The sequence below is a fragment of the Rhinolophus ferrumequinum genome, chromosome 4, assembly GCF_004115265.2.
Source record: "Rhinolophus ferrumequinum isolate MPI-CBG mRhiFer1 chromosome 4, mRhiFer1_v1.p, whole genome shotgun sequence".
NCBI lineage: Eukaryota > Metazoa > Chordata > Mammalia > Chiroptera > Rhinolophidae > Rhinolophus > Rhinolophus ferrumequinum.
Window position 1 is genome coordinate 8,940,075 of NC_046287.1, and position 24,481 is coordinate 8,964,555.

Sequence of the window (24,481 nt, forward strand, 5' to 3'; positions counted from 1 at the left end):
ACTTTGCTTTAACATTTTATTCTATATATTAATAATAATGATATTGGTGTACCATCTTTTGAAAAATTTATATTTTCTTCGTATTTTTATTTTATCCGTTTTCATCAGCACGTGGCAGAACTTTGTTGTTTTCTAAATGCAATCTGATAATTGCTGACTTTTTTTTTTTGTTTCAGGTGTACAAAACAATGTAATAGTTAGACATTTATCATTTATACCCCTCAACCAGTGATAACCTCCCTCCCCACATCTACTACCCCTCTGACATCGCACACAGCCGTTACATTTCCACCGCCTCTATTCTTAATGCTGTACTCCGCTTCTTGTAATTACACACACACATATATATAAAAAATTGTAGTTGACATTCATTATTGTTCAGCTTCAGCTTCAGGTGTACAGTGCAGTGATCGGGCATCTACACCATCCCTGAGGGTGGTCTCCCTAATGGGACAGGTGTCCATCGGATACCCTACACAATCTTTACAACATTATTGATTACATTCCCCAAATTGACTTGCGTATCCCCGTGGTCATCCTGTGGTTACCGACTGTGCTTTCTAATCCCCTCTCCTCCCCCTCATCTCCACCCCCTTTCTCTCTAGCAAACCTCAGTTTTTCCTCTGTCTCTGAGACTTTTCTGATTAGTTCATTCATTTATCTTTTTCTTTAGATTCCACATATAAGTGAGATCATATGGTATTTGTCTTTCTCCATCTGACTTATTTCACTTAGCATAATATTCTCTAGGTCCATCCATATTGTTGCAAATGGAAGTCCCATACTATTTTAATTATTAGTTTTTCAACACTTAAAAATCAGTAACACTGTTTTCCCTGGTAGTTTTCAGAATTTATAAAAACTGCATTAAAAAACAAAAAACAGTTTTGGCTATTTGGATCATACTTCTTTGAATACGATTTCATCCAGAGAATGGACCTCATGGATCTGGGTGTCATAATGGTTACCTACACACACCCAGTGTTCACATGCCTGGGGGGAAAAACCCACAGTGGTCATGGGGGAGGGGTCAGAGATTATTGGGACTTTTTAATTTTAACTTATTTGTTTATTTGGAGTTTTATATTTATAATAAAAATATAACAATCTCCCACGTATGCATATATACGAGGTATGATCGAAAAACACACTGAATGTTAAAAAAAATTTATTACAGTAAAAGACACATTGCCATTAATTCTCGTCAGAATATTTCCCTTCGCTTCTAACACACTTATCCCATAGTTCTTGCCACTTTCTGAAGCAGTTCTGGAAGTCCTCTTTTGTGAGTGTCTTTGCTTCATCTTCCCTCATGACAACGCTCCATGTCACACATCACTTCTGGTATGGCAATTTATGTCAAATAAAAACATTACGATGTGTCTTCATCCATCTTATTCACCGCATCAGTCACTGTGCGACTTCTGGCTCTTCCCCAAAGTCAAAATGATTCAGGACATCGAGGCAGCCATGACAGCACAACTAAAGACACTCATGAAAGAGGACTTCGGGAACTGCTTTAGAAAACAGCAAGAATGATGGCGTAAGTGTGTTTGAAGCGAGGGGGAGTATTTTGAGGAGGATAATGGCAATGTGTAATATTTACTGTAATATTCTTTTTTTAAAAAACATTCACTGTATTTTTTGATCACACCCCATACTATATGTGTGTGTGTGTGTGTGTATGTATGTATATATACACACACACATAAATAATAGAAAGATAATGGTAAAAATGATATCAAACATTTAACTTCTGAAAAAAATCTAGGTAAACTGACAAGTTCTTTTCTTATTCTTTCAAAGCAAACAGAAAAGTACTATTAAAGATTTACCTTTAAACTTCTAAGAATACTGTCTTATCACAAAGGCAAAGCAGTTAAAGAACGCATCAAAGAAAAATACGTTACAAGTGTAGTTTTACAAAAAGTCTTCAATTGTGTATTTTGTATACGCTAAATGTGCGTAAAAGACAGCAGCATTCCATTTATAGTCTTACCATCTTCCCAGTTGAGAGTCAAGCAACAAAATGCACTGCGCGGCTACATGACAGGTGGACTCAGAGAATCTAAAATACTTCATAATGCTCTACATTCAGGGCACACCCAAGTAAGTAAATAGAACAAATGTAAAGAAAAATCTCCAAATACTATTTCACCAATGCTAAGTTGACTCTAATCAGTATTAGAATTCAAAAACAAACAAAAACCAGTATTTAATTTACTCTTTCATAAAGTTTTTAATAAGCTATCATTTTCTTACATGTACTAGTAACCTTAAAAAGACAAATATTTACTACCAAACATTAAATACTGTACATTTTATAAAAAATATAATTTTAAGAATTTGGAGTAATAAAGGGAAGGTATCTACTTCAAATGAATAAGAAAATGCCACTTTTTAAGAAATTTAGCCAGAAAACAGGAAATTTCCAATTTGTCTCAGAAAACACTAAAAACTTTTACTGAAGCCAGAGCTCTTACTATTTTTGTTCAAGCCTTCATCTACATTGTTTTAAATACACCTTAAAATTTTTTCAGTACATATAAGGCTGCTGAACAGAGTATGTGACTGAGGGAAAAAGGACTATGCTAGAATGTGAAGTCGTGAATAGGGATATGTCTTTTTCATCTTTACACCCCCAGTTCCCACCTCTTAAGTAAAAATGCTTAAGCAGTGGCTGCTGCTTTCAAATGAACTGGGCAAATACACATTTCTATCTTTGGTCCAATTTGCACTCTGCATTAAGCGCTGCATTTGAAATACCTGAGCTGCAGTCCGTCTTGGCCCTGGACCTTCAGTTGAGTAATGTTAGCCAATATGCACACACTGTCTCCATCAGCCTTCTGACGGGATCCTCAGAACTGAATTATCACTGGGCTGTGACTCTTCTCTTGTGTGGTCTGATTCTTACATCTTGGACAATAGTTAGTATTTGGCGTGCAGAAGTAATGCGTTTTCAGTGCAGGATAAGTATGTTCACATAAGTAAGAATGGAATAAAGGCCTTGCTTTTCCATGTTTTAAATAACAGATACATAGCATCTTATGACATAATTAGCATTTTTTAAGACATGGAACATAATACACTGTATTATAATGCTTTCATTTTAGGAACAAAAAAGATTCTAAATTCACATAAAACACATTTAGAGTAAATCTAAATTTTCAGCATTAAAGTTTTTAGAAATAAGAGAAGCTTTTAAGACGTGTAGTCTCCATTCTGTCCTTAAAGCCCATACAAAAAGCTCTTTTACAATTATTGATCATCACCTCGTTGTCTTAAATTTCTAGATTTTCCATTTTCAGTTCTTCTCTTTTTGAAGACTGGGGCCACTTCATTTGCCAGGACTCCAAGAGAAGTGACTGTTTTTTCTTTAAAAACCACTTTGGTTTCCCTACCAACATCAGCTTCTGAAGTTGCCACATATTCATTTTCAGTGCTTGGAAGTTCCAAATCTACCTCCTCACTAGAATAGAAAGTGAAAATAAACCCATTATTTGACAGAGTAAGACAAATTTTCACATAACCTCTGGGTCTACCAAAGCCCCAGAATCATCTTTTTATTGATGATAACAGTGAGAAGTTAGAAGTTAGTCAGTTGAGTAGGAAACTCTTTTAAAATACTTATTTTATAACATTAAGATACTGAGGCCTTATTTAGGTGGACACATCAGGAAAAGTCCCATCTATTCTTTCATTCATTCCTATTGCACAAAGCATACAAGGTCGGACAATTTTTCACGCAGTGTTTTCAGCACTTCCAAATAGCAAACTTGGTTAACTGTTTGTCCAGTTGAGTTGGTACAAATTCATAATGAATAATCCCTCTGGTATCAAAAAAGGTTAGCAACATCATTCCAACAATTTCATGAACTTAATCGTCAGACCACGTATGTCATCTGAAGAAATGCCTGTGCTTTTTTATGATTAGCAATACAAGTTGTATAGGTGGGTAAGGGAGAGGTATTCATGGAAATTGATTTTGCCATGGACCGACAAGTGATAAGGACTTGGGGGCTTACACAGCACAAGAGGAAAAGCATGGCATCTCAATCTCCTAGTGTAGCTGACTTCGTGCTGCTGTCTGTCTGGCACCCTTTCTAAAGAACGAGCCCTTCAACCATCCACATGGTTAATGCACATATTAGCCGACTAGTCCAGAGATCAGTACCTGATTAACATGAGCCTATCACAGTATCCTACCTTCTACATAGGCAACGGTCCATGAAAGAGCAAGGAACTCATGTCACACCCATCAGTACTGTCCATGAGCTTTTTGAACATGGACCAGAAAAATTGTTGAACTCTCTACTGGCTAAAAGTATCAAATCTCCTACTAGTCCTCCTATTCAGAGAAAGGAGTTCTACAAAGATAAGGATTAAAGATGGAGAATCCTGCTCATGTTTCAGTCCTAGGCAGTAATTCCTGAGGCCCCACCCAATTCCTGCTCCTCATTTTACAAATAATGGCTGAAAACTTCCCAAACGTGGGTAGAGACTTGTACATCCAAGTTGAAGCTAATATAGGTCACATCAAAATTCCAATGCAAAAAAATGGTTTTTCAAGACACCTTTTAATAAAACTGTCTAAAATCAAAGAGAGAATTTTAAAAGTAACAAGATAAAAGAATTGCAGTCCTAAAAGAGAATTTCATGAGCTTCTCAGAGAATATCTCTCAGTAGAGACATTGCAAGCCAGAAGAGAATATAATGATATTTTCCAAGTGCTCAAAGAAGTAAAATGCTAACCAAGAATACTTTACCCAGTTAAGGTGTCCTTGAGAAATGAAGGCAAGATAAAAACTCCCTAATCAAAAAACAAAAAACAAAACAAAAACAACTGAGGGTGTTCATCACCACTAAAACTGCCTTACCAGAGGGAGATTTTTAAGCTGAAACGAAAGGTTGCTGATTACTAACAAAAATATACCCCCCCCCCAAAAAAAAAAGGTAAAAGTAAGCCTATAGTCAGATACAGAATATGCAAATTTATTAGGATGGTGTATTAATTACTTAACTCCAGTATAAAGGTTAAAAGATAAATACCTTAAAATTAGGAATAGCTAAAACAATTTGTTAATGGATACACAATAGGATACTTTTTGCATATGATCGAAGTTGTTGTCAGTGTAAGACAGACTGTTATATATACCTGGGGTGCCAAAAAAAATGTATACAAGTGGACACTTTGGTCAATGTTGCTCAAGCAGTAGTTCGCCGTAATCAGAAGTGTCTGGATGCTGATGGTAACCACTTTGGGCACCTCTTGTAATTGTAGAAGTCAAAACGTGACTTGTATTCATCTTTTGTAATCGGTATATATTGAGTATTACAATTTTGATAGTTTTTTCCTTTCTTAAAACGTGTATACATTTCTCCTTTTTTTTTTTGGCACCCTCCGTATATAAGATGTTTTATATAAGCATCCTGGTAACCTCAAAACAAAAACATAAAATAGATTCACAAGATATAAAAGAAGGGAATCAAAGCATACCACTGTGCACCATCATCAATTCACAAAGGCAAGGGAGGAAAAAAAGGAAAAGGGGACTAACAAAACAACCAAAAAACAGTAAGATGGCACGAGTATGTCCTTATCATATATTACTCTAAATGTAAATGAACTGAATTCTCCTGGCAAAAGGCACAGAGTGACTGGATGGATAAAAAAATAATCAATGATACGCTGCCTACAAGAGACCCACTTCAGATTTAAGGACACACACAGGCTTACAGTAAAGGGATGGAAAAGGACATTTCATGAAAGTGGAAACCAAGAGAGCACTGAACTACACTTATATCAGACAAAACAGACCTAGCCAAAAATGTGAACAAAAGACAAAGAAGGTCATTATATTACGATAAAGGGGTCATCAAGAAGATATAACAATTGTGAATATGTATGAACCCAACATCTGAGCACCTAAATATATTAAGCAAATACTAACAGATCTGAAGGGAGAAATAGATAATATACAATAATAGTAGGGGACTTCAATAAACCACTTTCAACACTGGCCAGATCATCCAACAGAAAATCAAAGAAACGTTGCATTTGCAACATATTGTATATTAAATGGACATCAGAGACATATACAGAACATTCCATCAAGCAGTAGCAGAACACACATTCTTTTCAAGAACACAAGGTACATCCTGCAGGATAGATATGGTAAGTCACGAAGAATTCTTAGCACATTTAAGAAGACTGAAATCACACCACGTCTCTTTTCTAACCACAGTGGTAAGAAACTAGAAGTCAACACCTGGAGGAAAGCTGGAAATTTCAAATATGTGAAAATGAACACACTTCTGAACAATTAACGGGTTAAAAAAGAAACCAAATGGAAATCAAAACATTTTTTAAAAAAAGGAACCATAATATATCAAAACCTATAGGATGCTGTAAAAGTGATTCTAAGAGAAGTTTATAGGGATAAACACCTACAATAAGAAAAAAGAAAGATCTCAAACAAACAGCCTAACTTTACACCTCAAGTAACTAGAAAAAGAACTAAGCCCAAAGTTAGCATACGGAAGGAAATAACAGATCAGAGCAGAAATAAATGAAATAGAGACCAAAAGAACAACAGAACAGATTAAGAAACCTAAGAACTGGTTTACTGAAAAGAAAAATTGACAAACTTTTAGGTATACTAAGGAAAAAAGAGAGAAGGCTCAAATAAAATCAGAAATGAAGGAAGAGATGTTATAACTGATACCACAGAAATACACAGGATAATAAAAGACTGTTATGAACAATTATATGCCAACAAATTGGATAACCTAAAAAAAATGGATCCATTCCTAGAAACATACAACCTACTAAAATGGAGTCGGGATGAAATAGAAAATCTGAAGATACCAACAACTAAGGATACTGAACCAGTAATCAAAAATGTCCCAATACAAAAAAACCTTGTACTAGATGTTTCACTGGTGAATTTTATCGAACATTTAAAGAATTAACTCCAATCTCCCTCCAACTCTTCCGAAAAACTGGAGAAGGGAACACTCCCAAACTCATTACTGGAGGCTAACATTACCCTGACATAAAAGCCACATAAGGATAATACAAGGAAATAAAACTATGGACTAATATCCCTGATGAGTTAGTTATAAAACCAAAAAGTGCAGAAATAACCTTAATGTCAACAGAAAGGGAATGGCTGAGAAAAATCAATGCATATCTAAATGATTAAATATTATACTGCAATTAAAAATAACATTCCTAAAAATTTAAATAGGATACTAATAATATAATGCTAAATAGGGAAAAAGATAAAAACTGGGGAAAATACTTCAAAATGTTAACAGTATCTCTGGGAACTGAATGAGTTATTCTTATGCTTTTCTTCATTTTCAAAAATAAGCATATGTAGGTTATTTTTAAAGGGAAAAAACCCTTAAGAAATTAGGCCAATCTATTTAAGAAGTCAATTAGCCTAACACAATCCATCACATATTAAACTGGCTGAGTGGTTAAAATTTAACAAGAATGGCTTTTATCACACACACACAAAAAGTACTCAAAATTTGAGAAATCTCAACTTTGACATAGGATATGTTGGTATAGTAGGACCACTTTCCTAAGTCACCTAAGTAGTCAAGTAGGGTTGAAGTAACGTAGTCTTACTATTTCTGCAACTTCAAGGAATATAGTCAAGATGCTTATCATGGTGCCTGGCACTGCATAGCATTAAATACGTGTTTCCTAATATTTCATTTAGTAACATATACAACGCGTACATTTCATAATAATAGTAGCACCTTAATAGCAGTTCTAAACTATTGTGGTGTGTTATCCCTAGGGAATCAATTCTAACTATATACATAAAAAGCTGTCCAAAACTTGCATTACTTTATCTTGTGAAAAACATGACCTTTTCAATTACAGGTTTTTCTGGGGGGAGCGGGGGAACAGTGTGTACTTCCAGGGCTTTTTTCCAAGTCAAGTTGTTGTCCTTTCAATCTTAGTTGTGGAGGATGCCGTTCAGCTTCAAGTTGTTGTCCTTTCATTGCTAGTTCCAAGGGGCGCAGCCCACCATCCCTTGCGGGAGTCGAACCAGCAACCTTGTGGTTGAGAGGATGCGCTCCAACAAACTGAGCCATCAGGGAGCTCAGCGGCAGCTCAGCTCAAGGTGCCGTGTTCAATCTTAGTTGCAGGGGGCGGAGCCCACCATCCCTTGCGGGACTTGAGGAATTGAACTGGCAACCTTGTGGTTGAGAGCCCACTGGCCCATGTGGGAATCGAACCGGCAGCCTTCGGATTTAGAAGCATGGAGCTCTAACCACCTGAGCCACCGGGCCGGCCCCATTACAGTTTTAACAATAAATAACTTCATTATAAAAGTATCGACAGAATAGTCATCTTACATTACCATATCGAAGCATTAATATTTTGGAGAATAGCTGCTGAAGTCATGTAGATACTTTGTTCACCTGAAGATTTTGTTAAGCTTTAAGAAACACTGATCTGGGGTGGCCAGTTGGTTCAGCTGGTTAGAGCGCAGTGCTCATAACACCCAGGTCACTGGTTCAGTTCCTACATGGGCCAGTGAGCTATGCCCTCTGCAACTAGACTGAAAACAAAGACTTGACTTGGAACTGATGGGTCCTGGAAAAACACACTGTTCCCCAATAAAAAAGTTTAAAAAAAGAAAAAGAAAAACCACTCTAGAAATAAATGAGCTCCACTTTTAATGAGTACCTTATCCTTCAAAGTAGTTACTGCGATTTATGGAAGGACTGAGAGAGAAAATACTTGTTATAACCGTGCGATTATGTTTCAGGTACTTACGGAGACTTAACTTCTTGCTTAATTTCTTGCCATTCTCCATAGGGGTTTGATTTTTTATGAACTTTGGATTTTTCTTCACTTGGACCTGATGAATTCTGCTCTTGGATATTTTTTTCTTTCTGTTTTTCTGGTTCAGTTCCTTTACCACTATTTTTATTTTTTTCCTGAAATGTCAAAGTCAAGAATAACACACTACCAGGACAGAAACAAAATTTCTTTAATGTAGTCTTGTTATTGATTTATAAATAACAATACATTAACTCACTTAATATTTTAAATTTGCACATAACAAATGTACATAAAAAGCTTTCATGCTTGATTAGGTTTTTCATTACTTCTAAAATATTAACACACAATGTCCAAGGCTGCTTTTTAAAATAATAGAGCATGCACCCATTAATGTTCTACAATTAAAGACATACACTGGCCTTTTTTATCCTCTCTTTTCTCCTTTCTCTCCTTACTTTCACATCCAACAGTGGCCTTCCTTCATACTGTGCTCCTTTTGAATTTAATGCCATGTCACTGGACCCTTCTATAGCCATTATCTATTTAAAGAACTCCCTCAAACTACTACCTAGTCTTACCTGAAATTCACCTTCACGTGGAGGACATTGCCAGAACTTCAGTGGTCTATACAATTGGTAGCTACGTGGAATTAGAAAAAGATACACCTTGCAGGTAGAAGCAGCTCCCACGGGAGTCCCTGGCTAGCACTGGTGCTTTTAGGACACCCCCTAATCTGGGGTAACAAAGCTCGGTGACCCAATTTGGCAAGTGGACCATGCTTTAGATTTCAGCCTCTTCGCAAACTGCACGACCCAACCGTGGGTGGCAGTCCTGGGACACTGTTTTGTTTGCAATTCTTTGAATGGATGTTAACTCATTCCCTCACGCTGTTGTTATCACAGGACTAGGAGGCGGCACACGCTTTCTCTGAGCAATCTTGACCCTTCCAGGCCATGACTTTTTCTAAAAAACAAAACGTATCTACTAAGGTCAGGATACCTTTTTCCTTTGATCCTCATGCAATGAATGCCGCCTCCTCTGAGGCTCACACCACCACCTTCCATACAGTTCTCTTCCATTCTCCCTATAATGTGATCTAATGACCTCTGGCCACTAACGACTGTGGCAACTCTGGCACCAAGTTCTCTCTATTCAAACTCTTGTTGTCATCCTAGAGCTTAAAAATTCCCTAGCCTCAGTTTTGTGAGCTTCAAAACCAATGACTTTGGTCTTCACTATACATCATACCTCAGAGATATTGCGGGTCAGTTCCAGACCACTGCAATAAAGCAAGTCGTGTACTCTTTTTGCTGGTGGAGGGTCTTGCCTTCAATTTGCAAAACATGAAACATCTGTGAAGTGCAATACAGCGAAGTGCAATAAAACGAGGCATGCCTGTATTTAGCTACCTCATGTTATACATGATAGGATTATAGGTAGCTGGTCCTTGTTTATCTGTATTCTGTAGTATTTTGTTTGCTTGAAATTAATACTATCTGTCCCAGCTTGGATGCTGGGTTACCTAAACTTGACTATGAGATGGCTACTACTCTTTGCTGCTGCTCCTGTGCAAACTAGATACGTCCCGTACTCTAAGTTTCACCAAGATCGATGGGGTAGGGAGAGAAATGCCAGGCAATGACAAGCTCCTAGCTGTGGCCTCCAAGTACCGTCTGCCCAGCATCTTTGATATGCCTTCAGCTCTCAGGCCTGCAGTGTCAGCCAGGATCAATGCTACGTGTCTTGTCTGCCTTGGCACCTGGGCACCTGAGTGTTCCTGGAAGTCATGAAAGCAAGACTAGCACTGCTATATAAACGTCTGTTTTTACGTTACTGCCATGGCTGGGCACTCAGTACCACCTGTCAATCCTCTTACTTGGTTCATTTCCTCTCCCACTCCAGCTCAGTGACTATTTCAATCCATTAATGTTGTCAAGCTCCCCAAAGCTCCTCGTTCTCTGCGGGCAATCTTGATTTCTTTGTGAATGAGTAAATTGAGGCTACAGGGCATGACTCTTTCAACTTCCTCCCGGATACCAATTCATCCATAGTCATCCCAACTTCCAGAAAATGCAAACCTCACCTTCTCACAGAAAATGAGTTTATTCCTTGTTCAAGACCAACCTACCCACTGACCCTTGTTGGTTTCCCTTTCTACTTCCTATGGGGTCCCTCTCAATGAAAACCGCCCCCTCCCACCACAACCAATCTCTTAAGATTAAAAGTCAGTATGTACCAACCATCCTACCATAATTTCTACTTTCATTTCATATCCAAACCACACATACACATATACCACACAGTGAACCACTTTTCATCCTCCTGTAATCTGCCACCCAATACTCTGCTGAAACTGCTAGAAGGGCATCAAGGACCTCATTACTGCAAAATTCAATGGACATTTTTCTTTTTACGCCTAATTAATCCCTGATGCTCTCAATTCCTTTGGCTTCCAGCATATTAAATTCTGCTTCTCTGAGCACCATTCTACCTTGTGGGCTCTGCTTTCTCTGCCTGTCACCTAAATGTTTAATGTTCATCAAGGTCATTTTCCTAGGTAACCACACCCATTCTGAGATTTAAATTACTACCAGTATGCTGATGATAACGCAAATTAGCATTTGTATCCTGGACATTCAGACAGTTCTCCAAATGTTACAGAGGCATCTCAAACTTAGGTCTAAAAGTGAATTTACTTTCTTGCTACCAAATAGATGTCAATAGATGGTATAACTATTTATCCAGTTGCCAAAATATATTTTCATTTTATGTCTGTCTTCTACCAGAAAACTGAAAGTCTGTAGAGTTTATAAATTGATAAACTTGAAAAGAGTAAATCAAGAACCTACCTTAAACTTTATTTTTATCTTTTGTGTTTCTGTAGAGACCTCTCCTTTTTCCACTGTAGAGACCTCTCCTTTTTCTGCTTCCTGTTCCTCATCAGAATCACTGTGCGAATCTGATGATTTGGACTCTTCTCGGGTGCCAAGTGACTTTTCATTGACTTTACTAGAAAGCAGATCGCCAGAGTGTGGAATGAAATCATCAGGTTTTTCCCATCTGGATTCTATTCAACACATTTTAATGGTCATGTTATTTGGTTACCAATTCAATTCAGAAGTAAGTCCCAATAAAAAGCTTCCTGACAATTATATTATTAAATGACAACACTGCATCTATTTTAAGCCATCTTCCCCCCCCCTTTCTTCCACCTCCCCTGCCCTCCCCATTCAAGCCGTTGTTTCTCAGTCTAGTTGTGTAGGACACAGCTCCCTGGCTCATGCTGGTATTATGAACCTTGTGTTCTCCCTGGCTGAGGCAGTCAGACGTTGGCCACTCATGCTGGCCACCGACGGCTCATGGCACATGGCAGCTCACGGCAGCCCAGCTCCAGGGAGAGTTGTTGTTCACAATCTTAGCTGTAGAGGGCACAGCTCACTGGCCCATGTGGGAATCGAACTGGTGACTTCGAGTGTTAGGAGCATGGTGCTCCAACCACCTGAGCCACCGGGCCGGCCCTTTACACCATCTCTTGACCAAGAAGATAGTAAGACATTTGTAAGTTCTTGCTCTTGTATCTTTCAGAAATTGATTTCAAACAATCTGGATTCATTAGATGTATCAACTATAGATGGAAAAAGACCTAAGAACTGTGTAATACTTTCAAAGGACTCTCATAATTTACAGACACCAATTTCAGGAAACATGTAATAATGAGCACACATCAGATTTCCTGGAATTTATTTATCACAAAGATTTCCTGGGATCTTCGCAAAGTGAAGTCACACTGTAAAAATCTGAATGAATATAATTTCTCATTTTTTATAGCAGGAAAAAAGAAATCTTGATTGACCTCTACTGCCACCCAGTGGTTTATAGGGCTTTTAGTAAAATGATGGCATTTCTAATTATCTTGCAGTTATTCTCTATTTTTGAGTTTACTAAAATTTATTGTCCAATTGGGACAGTTTCAAGAGTGAAAGGAACTCTATTAATAATCACACTGGTCTAGACATACATCAAAATTGTTGAGGAAAGTCCATTATTAATATAGGATACTTTTCAGCACTAATGAAAAATTACTTTTCATTGTCTCTATTTCACACAAGTAACAAAAAAATTTTCAGGAAATAAATAATTGGTTAAGTGTCTAATATGTACCAGACCAGGTTCTGGGAACTTTGTAGAATCTGACTCATGACCCCACGGAGTGCGCGATCGTCTCTACTGTACTGAAGAGCAACTACAGGCTCCGTGACTTGCCCACAATCACAAAACTGTAAGGACAGAAGCGGTGCGCTGAGCTGGGATCCAACTCTAGGGCTACGTTATAAATTACTTAATCTCTATAACTATCCAGTACCTCAAATTAAAGGTTCTTAGATAGAACCACTGCTCTCACTGGGCAGGCTAGGTATCTACTTAGAGGTTAAAAAGGCCTTTTCTTCCTAAAAGGTCTAATGCTATGTAGAGGGCTTTGGTTAGGAGCAATTAAAACAAGAAAAACTTGCCAAAACTACACAAGTACTATAGCTATTTTGATAAGTCTAACTGAACAAACCAAATACAATTACTTGAAAACCAGTTTTATGAAATTAAATTAGATAAAATCTTAATTTGAAAAACATAATTAGATAACAATTTTGCATGTTTTATAAATATTTATATAACTGAAACATTATTAAATTAATAAAAGTGAAAATTTGACAATCTAAGCCACTCCTAAGATAGCATCAGTTTTATTTTTTTGAAAAAGAAAAGGCAAGTCGAACTAGGTGATCTCTCAGGTACCTTCCGAGGTAATGACTATATTTCTAAAATAATCATGATAAAAATCAGTAATGGTAGAGAAAGTAAAAATGACTCTTTTCAAAATGTGTGCATGCAGTACCAATTGAGGATAGCAACACGTAGAGCAGTATATTATACACAGAAATCACTTCTGTTTTTCCACTGTATTAATGTTTTTAAATTATAAAAAAATAATGCACATTTGCTATAAAAATGTTTATCACTATATGTACTAAAATTCCCTAGTTCAGATGATTCATCAGCAGGCTACTAAACAGTTTCAGGTATATTTTTAGATAGTTAAGATAATCAAAGGTACGACTTACCTCCTGTTTCTGTATTATAATAATAAGTATAACCATCTTCACTTAAACCTTCTATCCAAACAGCCTTCACTGCTGTCTAAATAGGAGGAAAGAACCAGCATAAACTGAAGATAATGATGTAGTTTATGTATTAGATAACTAAGACAGAGTTAGCCACCCTTTTCTTTCCTCTTGACACCTGGAAGTTAGGGGTCAATCATAGGCCAACTTTCAGCGAGAGAATGTCTCACCTCTGAAAGCTAGGAACAATTCTTCACAGATGGATAGGGACATGTGAGGGGCAACTAATAATATTTGCCCTGCACGGAGTTTTTGGGTAGACATCACTTTTAATCTCCACCCAGCCTTCTACTGAAATGATTACAGGAAGAAAGGAACAAAGTGGTGGGGATGGGGGTGGGGATGGCTTATTTGGAAGTAAATTTGCTCAACAAAACTCTACAAAAACCCTAGAAGCCAATCACTTAAAAAATAAAGCAAAGACACTATTAATGTTCTTCAGTTACCTTTTTTAAGTTTCCTTGAAATCCTTCAGGTTTCTCCCACTGAGATGCTTAAAACAAAATACAGTGCATTTATAAAATCTTTTTGCTTAAGAAAAACTTTCCAAAGTCTTTTAATTTGGCAAAAAATTTACAAGACATTCAATGTGTACAAAACACTACAGGTCTATAGTTAAAAACAGAATTGAAAAACAAAAAGAACCAACATACATTCCAGTAGTATTGTGAATACATGTGAATGCTATGTAGCCAAGAAGGAAGCACAAAAGGAGATTAAAAGTTACTGATACTTCCACAGGAATTATTAGAGCCAGGTAGGACTTCCCTTAAAGACTTCATGGAATTCAGGCTTGATCAATTTGGAAGGAATGAGATAGCCTTTTGATATCTTGGGGCAGGGGAGAGGGAGAGATGGAATGAATGACTCTGAGAAGGAATAAGATGAAGTATGCAGGAATTAAAAGCAAGTGTTGCTGAGAAACAGTATAAAGTAGGATGGTGAACACAAGAAGCGAGCAGTAGGCATTAGAACGGAGAAAAGACATAAGAAATAGATTCTATATAAATTTGAAAAACACTTATAATCCCTAGCATACAGTTCACTGCTAAACTGTAGCGTGCACTTCAATGAAGGCTCAGAGCAAACCTGAGTAATTATTACTATTTCTATGTAGTCCGAAACTGACCGTGATCCTAAAGAGCATATTACAGTAATACTTGGAGCCCAAAATTTTCTTCATGATTAACTCTCTGATCTCATTTCCTGCCTTCTTGACCATTCTTAACTTTTCTTCTATCCATTTCTTTAATATATATACTACCCACCCATGTTACCTTATTCCCTTCTTTCTCCTTGTGATCTCACATACTGCTAAAAGTTAACATATTATCTACATTCCCAGACTCAATTTAACTCCCTAACTCACAACTCTAACCATCAGTTCCTGAAAATCGCTACACTAACGTTCTAAAGGTATGCTAACCTCAACATCCAAAATTGAATTCATTACTATCCTACTTAAACTTTCTCTGTTTTCACATTTCCTACCTCACTAAATGGCACCATCATCCTCCCGGCCCCACATGATATGGTCCCAATCTATTTTTCCAGCCTCTTTCTTCTGCTATGACATCTTCAAAGAACCTTATGCTTTACCTCCACCAGATGACTATTTCCCAAACATTCAAACCTTTTTTAGTCATATTGTTCTACTTGTCTGGAATGCTTACTGTACCCTCATAACATACTGCAATCTTTTTCAATCAACATACCCATGGAGTGTCTACACCACGCCAGGCACTATGTTAGGTGCGAGGGAGAAAAATGGTAAGATGACATCACTCCTGACATCCTCATTTTAACTTACACATCAGCTCAAAAGTTAATTCCTGTGATAATCTCTCAGATTCACACAATCACAATTGATACCCCACTATTTTGAGCTCCCATGTAATTTTAATTACATCTCTATTATATTATAGCTCTTTACAATTTCTCCTTGTATCATCGTTAATTGTTTATTTCTGATACTAAATTTTTTTATTTCTGGAGACTAAGATGCTACATAAAATTCATTTATTTATCTCAGAATTTAAAACTCAAATACATTTAGTTTTAAAGGAAAACAAGAAGATGTTTTTCATATTCTTACTAAGAAATACCATTATGCATCTTATTAGAAATTGATATCCAAAACATTAATAGGAAGGGAGGTATGGTACTTGGTCAATCAAGACAGCTACACAAAAAAGAAATCAGTTTCTGGTTCCCAGTCTGCTTTGGGATAGAAAATTTCTTTCATAGAATATTTTATTTCAAGAACCCCTGCAATTTGTGAAATGGATCCGAAATGCCATAATTCCACGTAAAATACCTTATTTACATGTAGTTATAGTTTTGAAGGTTTTATTGAGAAAATATAAAGCTTCAGTTTATTTGTAAGGAACCCACTATTAAGGTTTTAACTAAGTATGACACTGAGTCATTATGAGAAAGTACCTTTTTTTTTTTACCATTGTGGCAAAAATGTTAAGATACCATCTTTCATGATTTAAATATTCCAATATTAACTAAAAGTCCAAAGACAAACTGTCAGTGATCATTCTCTATGTGCCTAAATGACTTACCTCCTGTGATAAGATCATAATAGTAATGGTAACCCTCAGAGGTTATGCCTTCTACCCATCTGCCCTTTGAAGGGTCTTTTTTCCTTTTCTTCTTTTCTTTCTGCTGATTTGATACAGACGTGGGTATGACAGTGCTGGTTACTGGTGGTATGCTGGGCTCTGTAATTTCTAGAGAAAAGATGAGAAATAGGTAAAATAGACAATCTAACTTTTTTACCCTGTGGAAAAACATTGTTATTCGAAATCAAAAGCCTGATAAGGTTCTTTGGGGAACCTGACATGTTATTTTAAAGCTCATTTGGAAACTAAACATGTATGAATATCCAGGAGAATTAAAAAAAAAAGATGTGATAAGGGGAATCTAGTCCTAACAGGTAATAAAACTTATCCTAAAATTATGGTAGAAAAGACCAACAGTGTAAAACTGATCCAGGAATAGGAAGACATATAATGGAAACAGAGCAGATCGAAACAAAAACAGGTCCAACTGCAAAGTCCTGGTGCTTATTAGACAGAAAAAGAGATCATTTAATAAATGATGTTGGACTAACTGGTTAATTATTTAATTATTTGGAAAAAAGTAAAGCTATTCCCCACTCCCTGGTTCCTCCTATGTTTTTAAACCAACGTAAATTCCAGATCAAAGATATTTACAAAAAGAATACAAAGTAAAATAATGTTAAATTTGACTACATAAAAATTAAAATATTCTGTATGGCAAAAATAAAAACAATACACACACACGAAAAACAAATGACAAATATTTGTAACAAATAGGACCGAGGGTTAATATTTCTAAGAAAGATCCCTTACACATTATAACAAAAACGGGCAAAAAGTACAAAGGTAACTCAGAAAATTAACATTTACCTTCATTAATATTGAAAGAAATGCAAATAAATATAATTGTTTTTGCATTTCATCAATAAGTACTGAAAAGAATGCTCAAATCCATTGTTAGTCAGTCTGATCCATGGGTGTGGAAAAAATGGGTAGTTTTTATGGCTTTACTTTTTTCCCACAGGATTGGACAGTTATTCCCAATACCAGTCAATAAATTAATTTTGTTTCTAGTGAAAATGTAAGCCTTGGTGACATTTCTGGAGACAGCTTGGTATTAACTATCAATATATAAAATATATTCAGACTTTGATTCTGCAATCTCACTTCTAGAAATTGAACCTAAAGAGATAAATGTGAAAACATCCATACATAAAGATGCTCATTAAGGTATTCTATCAGTGAAAAACTCTAAATGTTAACCGGGAAGAAATTAGTTAAATAAATGTTGGCATCTTTATGGCATTTTAAAAAATATTGTCTTTAATTTTTCAGTTACAGTTGACATATAATATTATGTTAGTTTTAGGAATACAACATAGTGATTAGACATTTATATAACTTACGAAATGATTTCCAAGATAAATCTAGTAATCCTCTGATACCCTAGTTATTACAATACTGACTATACACCCTATGTGATATATCACATCCCCATGACTATTTTGTAACTACCAATTTGTACTTCTTAATCCCTTCCCCTTTTTATTATGCAATTTTACATCCTTTATTAAACACTTGTTATAAGATTGGTCATTGTAATAAGCAATTTATACCATTGAATTAATTTTATTAATATTAAAAATTGGAGGTCGTATAGCTAGCAAGAATTCTGGTTGACATTAAAAATGATGTATATCCTTAACTATTTAAAAGAAAAGCTGTATGTGAGATATTACTGAGGGGAAAAAAATAATCTCCAAATTATAAACAAATTTCTAAAGATGTCTAGAAATCTTAAAAGCAATTAGTTTTTTAAAAACTCTTTTCCTTGTACTACATTATTATAATTCTTAAAGGAATATATATCCTATCCAGGATATATATCCTATTCAGGAAAACAAGGCTATGAAAAATATTTAATAGGAAAAATCCATTTAAATATAAAATGTTAAGATTTATCTGCTCATAGGGCAGCATAATGAAATCTTCCAATCTATGTAATTGATGAGATGAATTTTCAACTATTCCTCTTTAATTCTGCAGGAATACCTACATCTTTTTCCCCCTTAAAATGTACAGCTTTATCCTCATGGAAATACCACCTCCCCCATTTTAACTAACAATATCCAGGAAAATATTTTTTTGGGAGGGCAATGTCAATTAACTTAACTGTTATTTTGCTTAAAAACTTAATTGAAAGCAGTTTTTATTAGAGAGTAAAGAATACTATTCCTGTCAACTATCCCAACCATTTTACAAGATCAAGTGAGATCTGCTATATGCCTGGTTTGAGGACAATGGATTTGCCATGGAAAAAATGGTCACAGAAAGTTCTCAACTGAAAGCCTAAATTCAGTAAGACAGATACATTCTACTTAAAGAATGTTTTTTATCTGGAACTCAGCTATCCTCAAACTCCCAAATTATCTACCTTCTTGCTGGCAAGGATATGACAGGGAACTCTTATACACCATTGGTGGGAATGTAAACTGGTCCAATCACTATGGAAAACAATATGGACGTTCCTCAAAAAAATTAAATATAGATCTATCATACGATCCAGCAATTCCACTTCTGGATATATACCCAAAAGAAACGAAAACAGAGTCTCAAAGATATATACGCACTCCTGTGTTTATTCACAATAGCCAAGGTATGAAAAGAACCTAAATGCCCATCAACAGATGGATAAAAAAGAAGTGGTATATACACACAAAATGGACTATTATTCAGCTATGAAAAAGGAGGATATGCTGCCATTTGTGACAACATGGATGGACCTTGAGCACATTGTGCTAAATGAAATAAGTCAGAAAGAGAAAGACAAGTACTGTATATCTTTTATATTATATGTGGGATCTAAAGAAGTCAAACTCGTAAAAAACAGAGTAAAATGGTGGTTACCAGGGGGTAGGGAGTGGAGAAATAATACTCATGTTGTTTCAGGACACTAATTTGCAAAGGGTAGTAAATAAACCATAGAGATCTCATGCACAGTGTAAGGAATATAGATAATAATATTGCACTATAATAATGTAATACAATAAATATCACCACAAAGGCAATCATATTATAATATACACATGTTTCAAAGAAACACACTGTTTCTTTGTGTGTTTACACGTTGTATGTCAAATATATTCCATTAAAAAAAATCAAAAAGAAAAAGAAAAAAATTATCTACCTTCTAGCAGTAATCAGTTAATTTGTCCACAAAAGGCTAACTTACTGTAATTCAACCATATAAATAAACACGATTCAGTCTTGACTATATGGATAAAGTGAACTGTGGTTATAATGCAAGGCCTATTTTTTAATGAACAGCTCCTTTTTGCTGAATAATTCGAATACCTAAAAAACTCATATGTCTCTGAAATGAACCACTGACCTAACACAGAGCTAGGACTACGTAACCACGGAGGTAGTATAGTTGTTGTGAATGGTGGTGTTAAAACTTGAAGCTTTAAAAGCAAAACAAAAGTGCATAAGCAAACTCCCACAGTCTAAATAGGGCTATGATGCATAGGGAAAGCACTAAGAGTATACCCTGAGTGTAGAACCCGTTTATGGAAACAATAAAAGCTCACTTAGCATGACCTCTGATGTTACTTTTAAAACATGTTGGCTGCTTTTTTACCTGACTCTAAGCCAAGCCTTTTCAAATCCTCTTGGTATGCTTTCAGGGCAGCTGCCTCCATTGCAGCAAACTCCTTTGATGCCTTTTCTTCTTCCTTTGCCTTGTCCAGGCTTTTCTGTTTAATCTATGTAAGACACATATAAAAGTGAAAACTGGGTAAAGAACCGATATTTACATGGAAAAATTGGCAAAGTAAGAAACAAACTAAATTACCTCACTGATCCTCTTTGCCACATTTTCCTTATGATTCTTTCCTCTTTCATGAAATTCAATACTCTTAAAAATGAAAAAAATACAAAGAAAAACTATATAAACATCGTAAGTCACAGTAAAGTAACAGCAAATATGGGAATGGAACATAACAAAATTGAAACTAAAATGACTAGCAGAAAAGATAAAGATAATTTTAAAACCAACTGGGCCTTTTTTATCAAATGATGCTGCAGAACTGAACTACATTATTTATTATTATGCCCACTGACTAGGTTTCCTTTGGTGCTTAAAATAAACTCTGATGACCTTATTAATGGAGAAAAATACAAGGTACCCTTGATGACTAATCTAGCGAATACGAACGTAATGAGGACTCAAGACATGAAGCCAAAAGGGAATTGGAAAAAAAAAATCTTAACTTCAGGAAACACCTCTCAACACGAAGTGTCAAAACTAGTAAGTCTCTAGAATTTGTACTGCTCTATTTGCCACATGAGGTAAGAGACATAGAGAATAACCAATGATTCTTAGAACCTTATTCCTCCAAATTGGGAGAAAAGTAGACATTAAAAAATGTCTCCTAAATTGTGAACAAATACTTTTATACAATGTGGTACAACATGTAAAACTCCTATGCAGGACAATTTGGCACTATCTATCAAAATTAGACTGCTGTAATAGAGAACAAAGATGCTCTCTATATATTAATGTGGAGAGAGCTCTGAGTTATACTGTTCAATAAAAAAATAAAAAAATTTTATTTGCACGGTGTAGGATAGTGTATATAGTATGCAACCTTTTATGAATGCTAGAATAAAAACCTACATCTATACGCACACAGAAATAATAGAAAAATAGACAAAAAAATGAAAGAAGGGGTAACCTACGAGGAATGATGATAACTAGATGGATGGGGACAGAGGTTGGTGAGTGAATATTATAACCTACTTAAAACAGCCAGAAATACTCCCTAAATTACAAATGTTTGGTTGTATTCAATAAGAATATTATGGTAAACTTTGCAAAACAAGTTTTGTCAATCAATTCTTACATGATGCATTAGCTGAGCTATTCTAAAGTATTACTGTGAATTCCTCTTTAAAAATGTTGACTTTGTAAAGCAAATGTTCATCCTCTCTTTTTCATATCTTAACTTTCCGAAAGTTGATTATACCACACAAAGAATATTAATGGCCCATTCAAAAATAGTTTCTAATTAAAGGTTAAATCAGTGTGTACTAGCAATTCGAGGAGATGAAGAAAGACTATCGTAGAAGGGATTATTTGCTCTGTTATAACTCATAAAGTTCACTGAACTGCTTGGGTACCTCTAAGGAAGAGACTCAGTGATTTGAGTACGTTTAAAAATCTGTGGCATTTCGCTTTCCAATCCGCCATCTGCGATGGAATCGCCGCCAAGATGCAGATTTTTGTGAAAACCCTTACTGGGAAGACCATCACCCTCGAGGTTGAACCCTCAGATACAATAGAAAATGTAAAGGCCAAGATACAGGATAAGGAAGAAATTCCTCCTGATCTGTAAAGACTGATCTTTGCTGGCAAGCAACTGGAAGATGGATGCACTGTGTCTGACTACAACATTCAAAAGGAGTCCACTCTTCATCTTGTGTTGAGACTTCGTGGTGGTGCTAAGAAAAGGAAGAAGTCTTACACCATTCCCAAGAAGAATAAGCATAAGAGAAAGAACGGTATTCTGGCTGTCTTGAAATACTACATGGTGGATGAGAATGGCAAAATCAGTCGCCATAGTCGGGAGTACCCTTCAGATGACTGTGATGCTGGAGCTTTTCTGGGCAGCCACTTTGACATCATCGTGGCAAATGTTGTCTGACTTATTGCTTCAACAAACCAGAAGACAATTGTATATGGGTTAATAAAAGACATGAACTAAAACAAAAACAAAAACAAAAACCTGTGGCATTTATCTGTAAGGATGGCTTAAAGCAAACTTTAGCACCTTTTCAAAAAGACCAAAACAAAACAAAAAGCAAAACCCAAAAGGAAAATATCCCCAAACTCCTTGTAGACAATAGTAAATAACGTCTACCAAAGAAATACAACATTGCTAACAGTGGGGCTTCTATTCTTTCACGCATTCAACTCTACCAAGTAAAAATGACGTGAATATATATTTTAAAAATGCCCTAGCCTTTAGGTACTATATATGTACAGCTATGACATGGATTAAGAGTAATAAAAAGCAATGGTGCTGCTTTTTGTTTTATGTCTGAAAAGCAATCGAGACTAAGAAATACACTAATATAAAGTGCTTAACAGAGTTGCTATTTTCACATTCCATGACAGAGGTAACGACCTTTCAAATTTAAGCATTTATAGAGCAAAAATCTCTACAGCAAAAAACACACAAGAAAAACTATAGTAACCCTTCTTTTTACATATTAAGGATTTTACAGTTTCACTTTTCTTTGTATATGACAGTATTACAAATAACACCATCATAATGTAGGTGTTTCATAAACATGGATGAGAATACCCAATGTCATTTACTGAATTGACTGAAGGGCCATAGAGAAATAATTTGCCTTAACATATAACCTAATTTAGGCTGATGAAAAGGGAAAAAAAGGCTCACAGCTTTCCTACAAGGAATGAAAAAGCAATAGAAATCTTTCAATGTTCTGAGAAATCAAGAGCAATGTATAAGGAAAGTGCTTTGCAAACTGAGTTTAGATCAAAAAGGAACACTTCACATAAATACAGTATTATTAGAATCTCTAACAGTGGGATTATCATACAGGCCTGTTGTCTGCTATCCAACACTTGCAGTAATCACAGAATTTCTTTGGCTGTGACTTCCAGTAGTCTGCCCTGAAAAATGGAAAAACAAGCCTAAGCTTATTTATAATTTAAAAAGTAAGATGTTGTATGCTTTACATCTTAGAGTTTGAAATATAAGCCCCTGTTGCTGAATCCTGTCTTGCTATACACAGCACCCTGTTTTATCCTTTATCTGACTGAAGCAATCAACTGAAATTCTGTTGCCAGTAGAGTAGAAAAAGTCTGCACCGGATTTAAAACTCCATTAAAGAAAACAGGTTAAAAATTTTCTTTCTCTCGTGTTACTGTCGTCAGTGGGAAGAAATAAGAAATATCTTAGAGAAGATTTATCCTTTCCATTTCTTTCTGGCATTCTGGGAGGTTACTGGAATGGAGGCCTGAAGAAATTCTTCAAGTTTGCTTTAAATCAAGCTATTTCCACCAAAAGCACAAAGCACAAGACTCCTCTGGTGGGAGACTGTGGTTCCCCCGAGACTATCAGTTGATACAATTTGTTCCTGAGCCTCAGGGCAAGAAAGTTGAAGCCAAGGGACGGCTCAGCTGGCAAGGCCAGGAAAAAAGAAATCATTCCTCGAACCAGGGCTGGCCGCTTCCAGTAGGCGGAGGAGTCAGCAGCAGTGGCCACAGTCCAACCCCCAAGTTTCACAATACCCTAAGGTTCAAGAGCTACAGAAAAGGGTGCTAGCGACCCCCGACTGTGTAGGTGGAAGGAGCAATCCGTCGCTTCGCAGGCGGCCATCCATCCAGCCTCAACTGGCCGCCAGCCTCCCTCCCCAGAGCCCGTCCTCCCTGCCCCTGGGGTGCTCCGTGGGGTAGCATTTCTACCCCGCCCACAGAACCGGCCCGGCCGGTCTGGGGCCGGTCCCGAGCGAGTTAAGACCGAGTCCGTCACGCCTCCAGGGCAAGGGCGGGGGGGTGGGGGGGGGAAGGACTGGTGGTGGAGGGAGAGACGCGGCGGGGAAAGGGCCGCCCGGAGAAACAACACCTCCTTGTTTAGAGCCTGAGACCCAACTCACATGACTGGACCAGCCGCTCCGCGCGTCGCCTCGGGGTCCGGCTCAAGCTCGCGTTCTCCACGCGGGGCGACTGGCAGCGCGGCCCGATGCGAGGCCCACCCGAGCCTCGGAGCCCGGACACCTCCCTCCTTCCACGGGACCCGTGTTTCACTGTTCCCAACTACGGGTGCCCAGACGCCTCAATCCGCGTTCGAACTCTCCTCCTCCTCCCCTCCCCCTCCAGGGGCGGTACT

The 24,481-nt window shown here is 36.7% G+C and overlaps 1 protein-coding gene and 1 pseudogene across 1 annotated transcript; one reads left to right on the plus strand and one right to left on the minus strand.

Annotated features, from left to right (window-relative positions):
- Positions 1-1,674: 1,674 nt before the first annotated feature.
- Positions 1,675-24,436, minus strand: WBP4 (WW domain binding protein 4). The gene is made up of 10 exons (XM_033104989.1): positions 24,249-24,436; positions 23,190-23,262; positions 20,413-20,475; positions 20,200-20,323; positions 16,560-16,727; positions 14,436-14,482; positions 13,930-14,005; positions 11,662-11,879; positions 8,804-8,967; positions 1,675-3,469 (listed from the first exon to the last, which is right to left on the minus strand). Coding segments are annotated over exons 1-10 (1,146 nt in total). The 5' UTR covers positions 24,251-24,436; the 3' UTR covers positions 1,675-3,258.
- Positions 20,502-22,719, plus strand: LOC117021717 (ubiquitin-40S ribosomal protein S27a-like; annotated as a pseudogene).
- Positions 24,437-24,481: the final 45 nt, after the last annotated feature.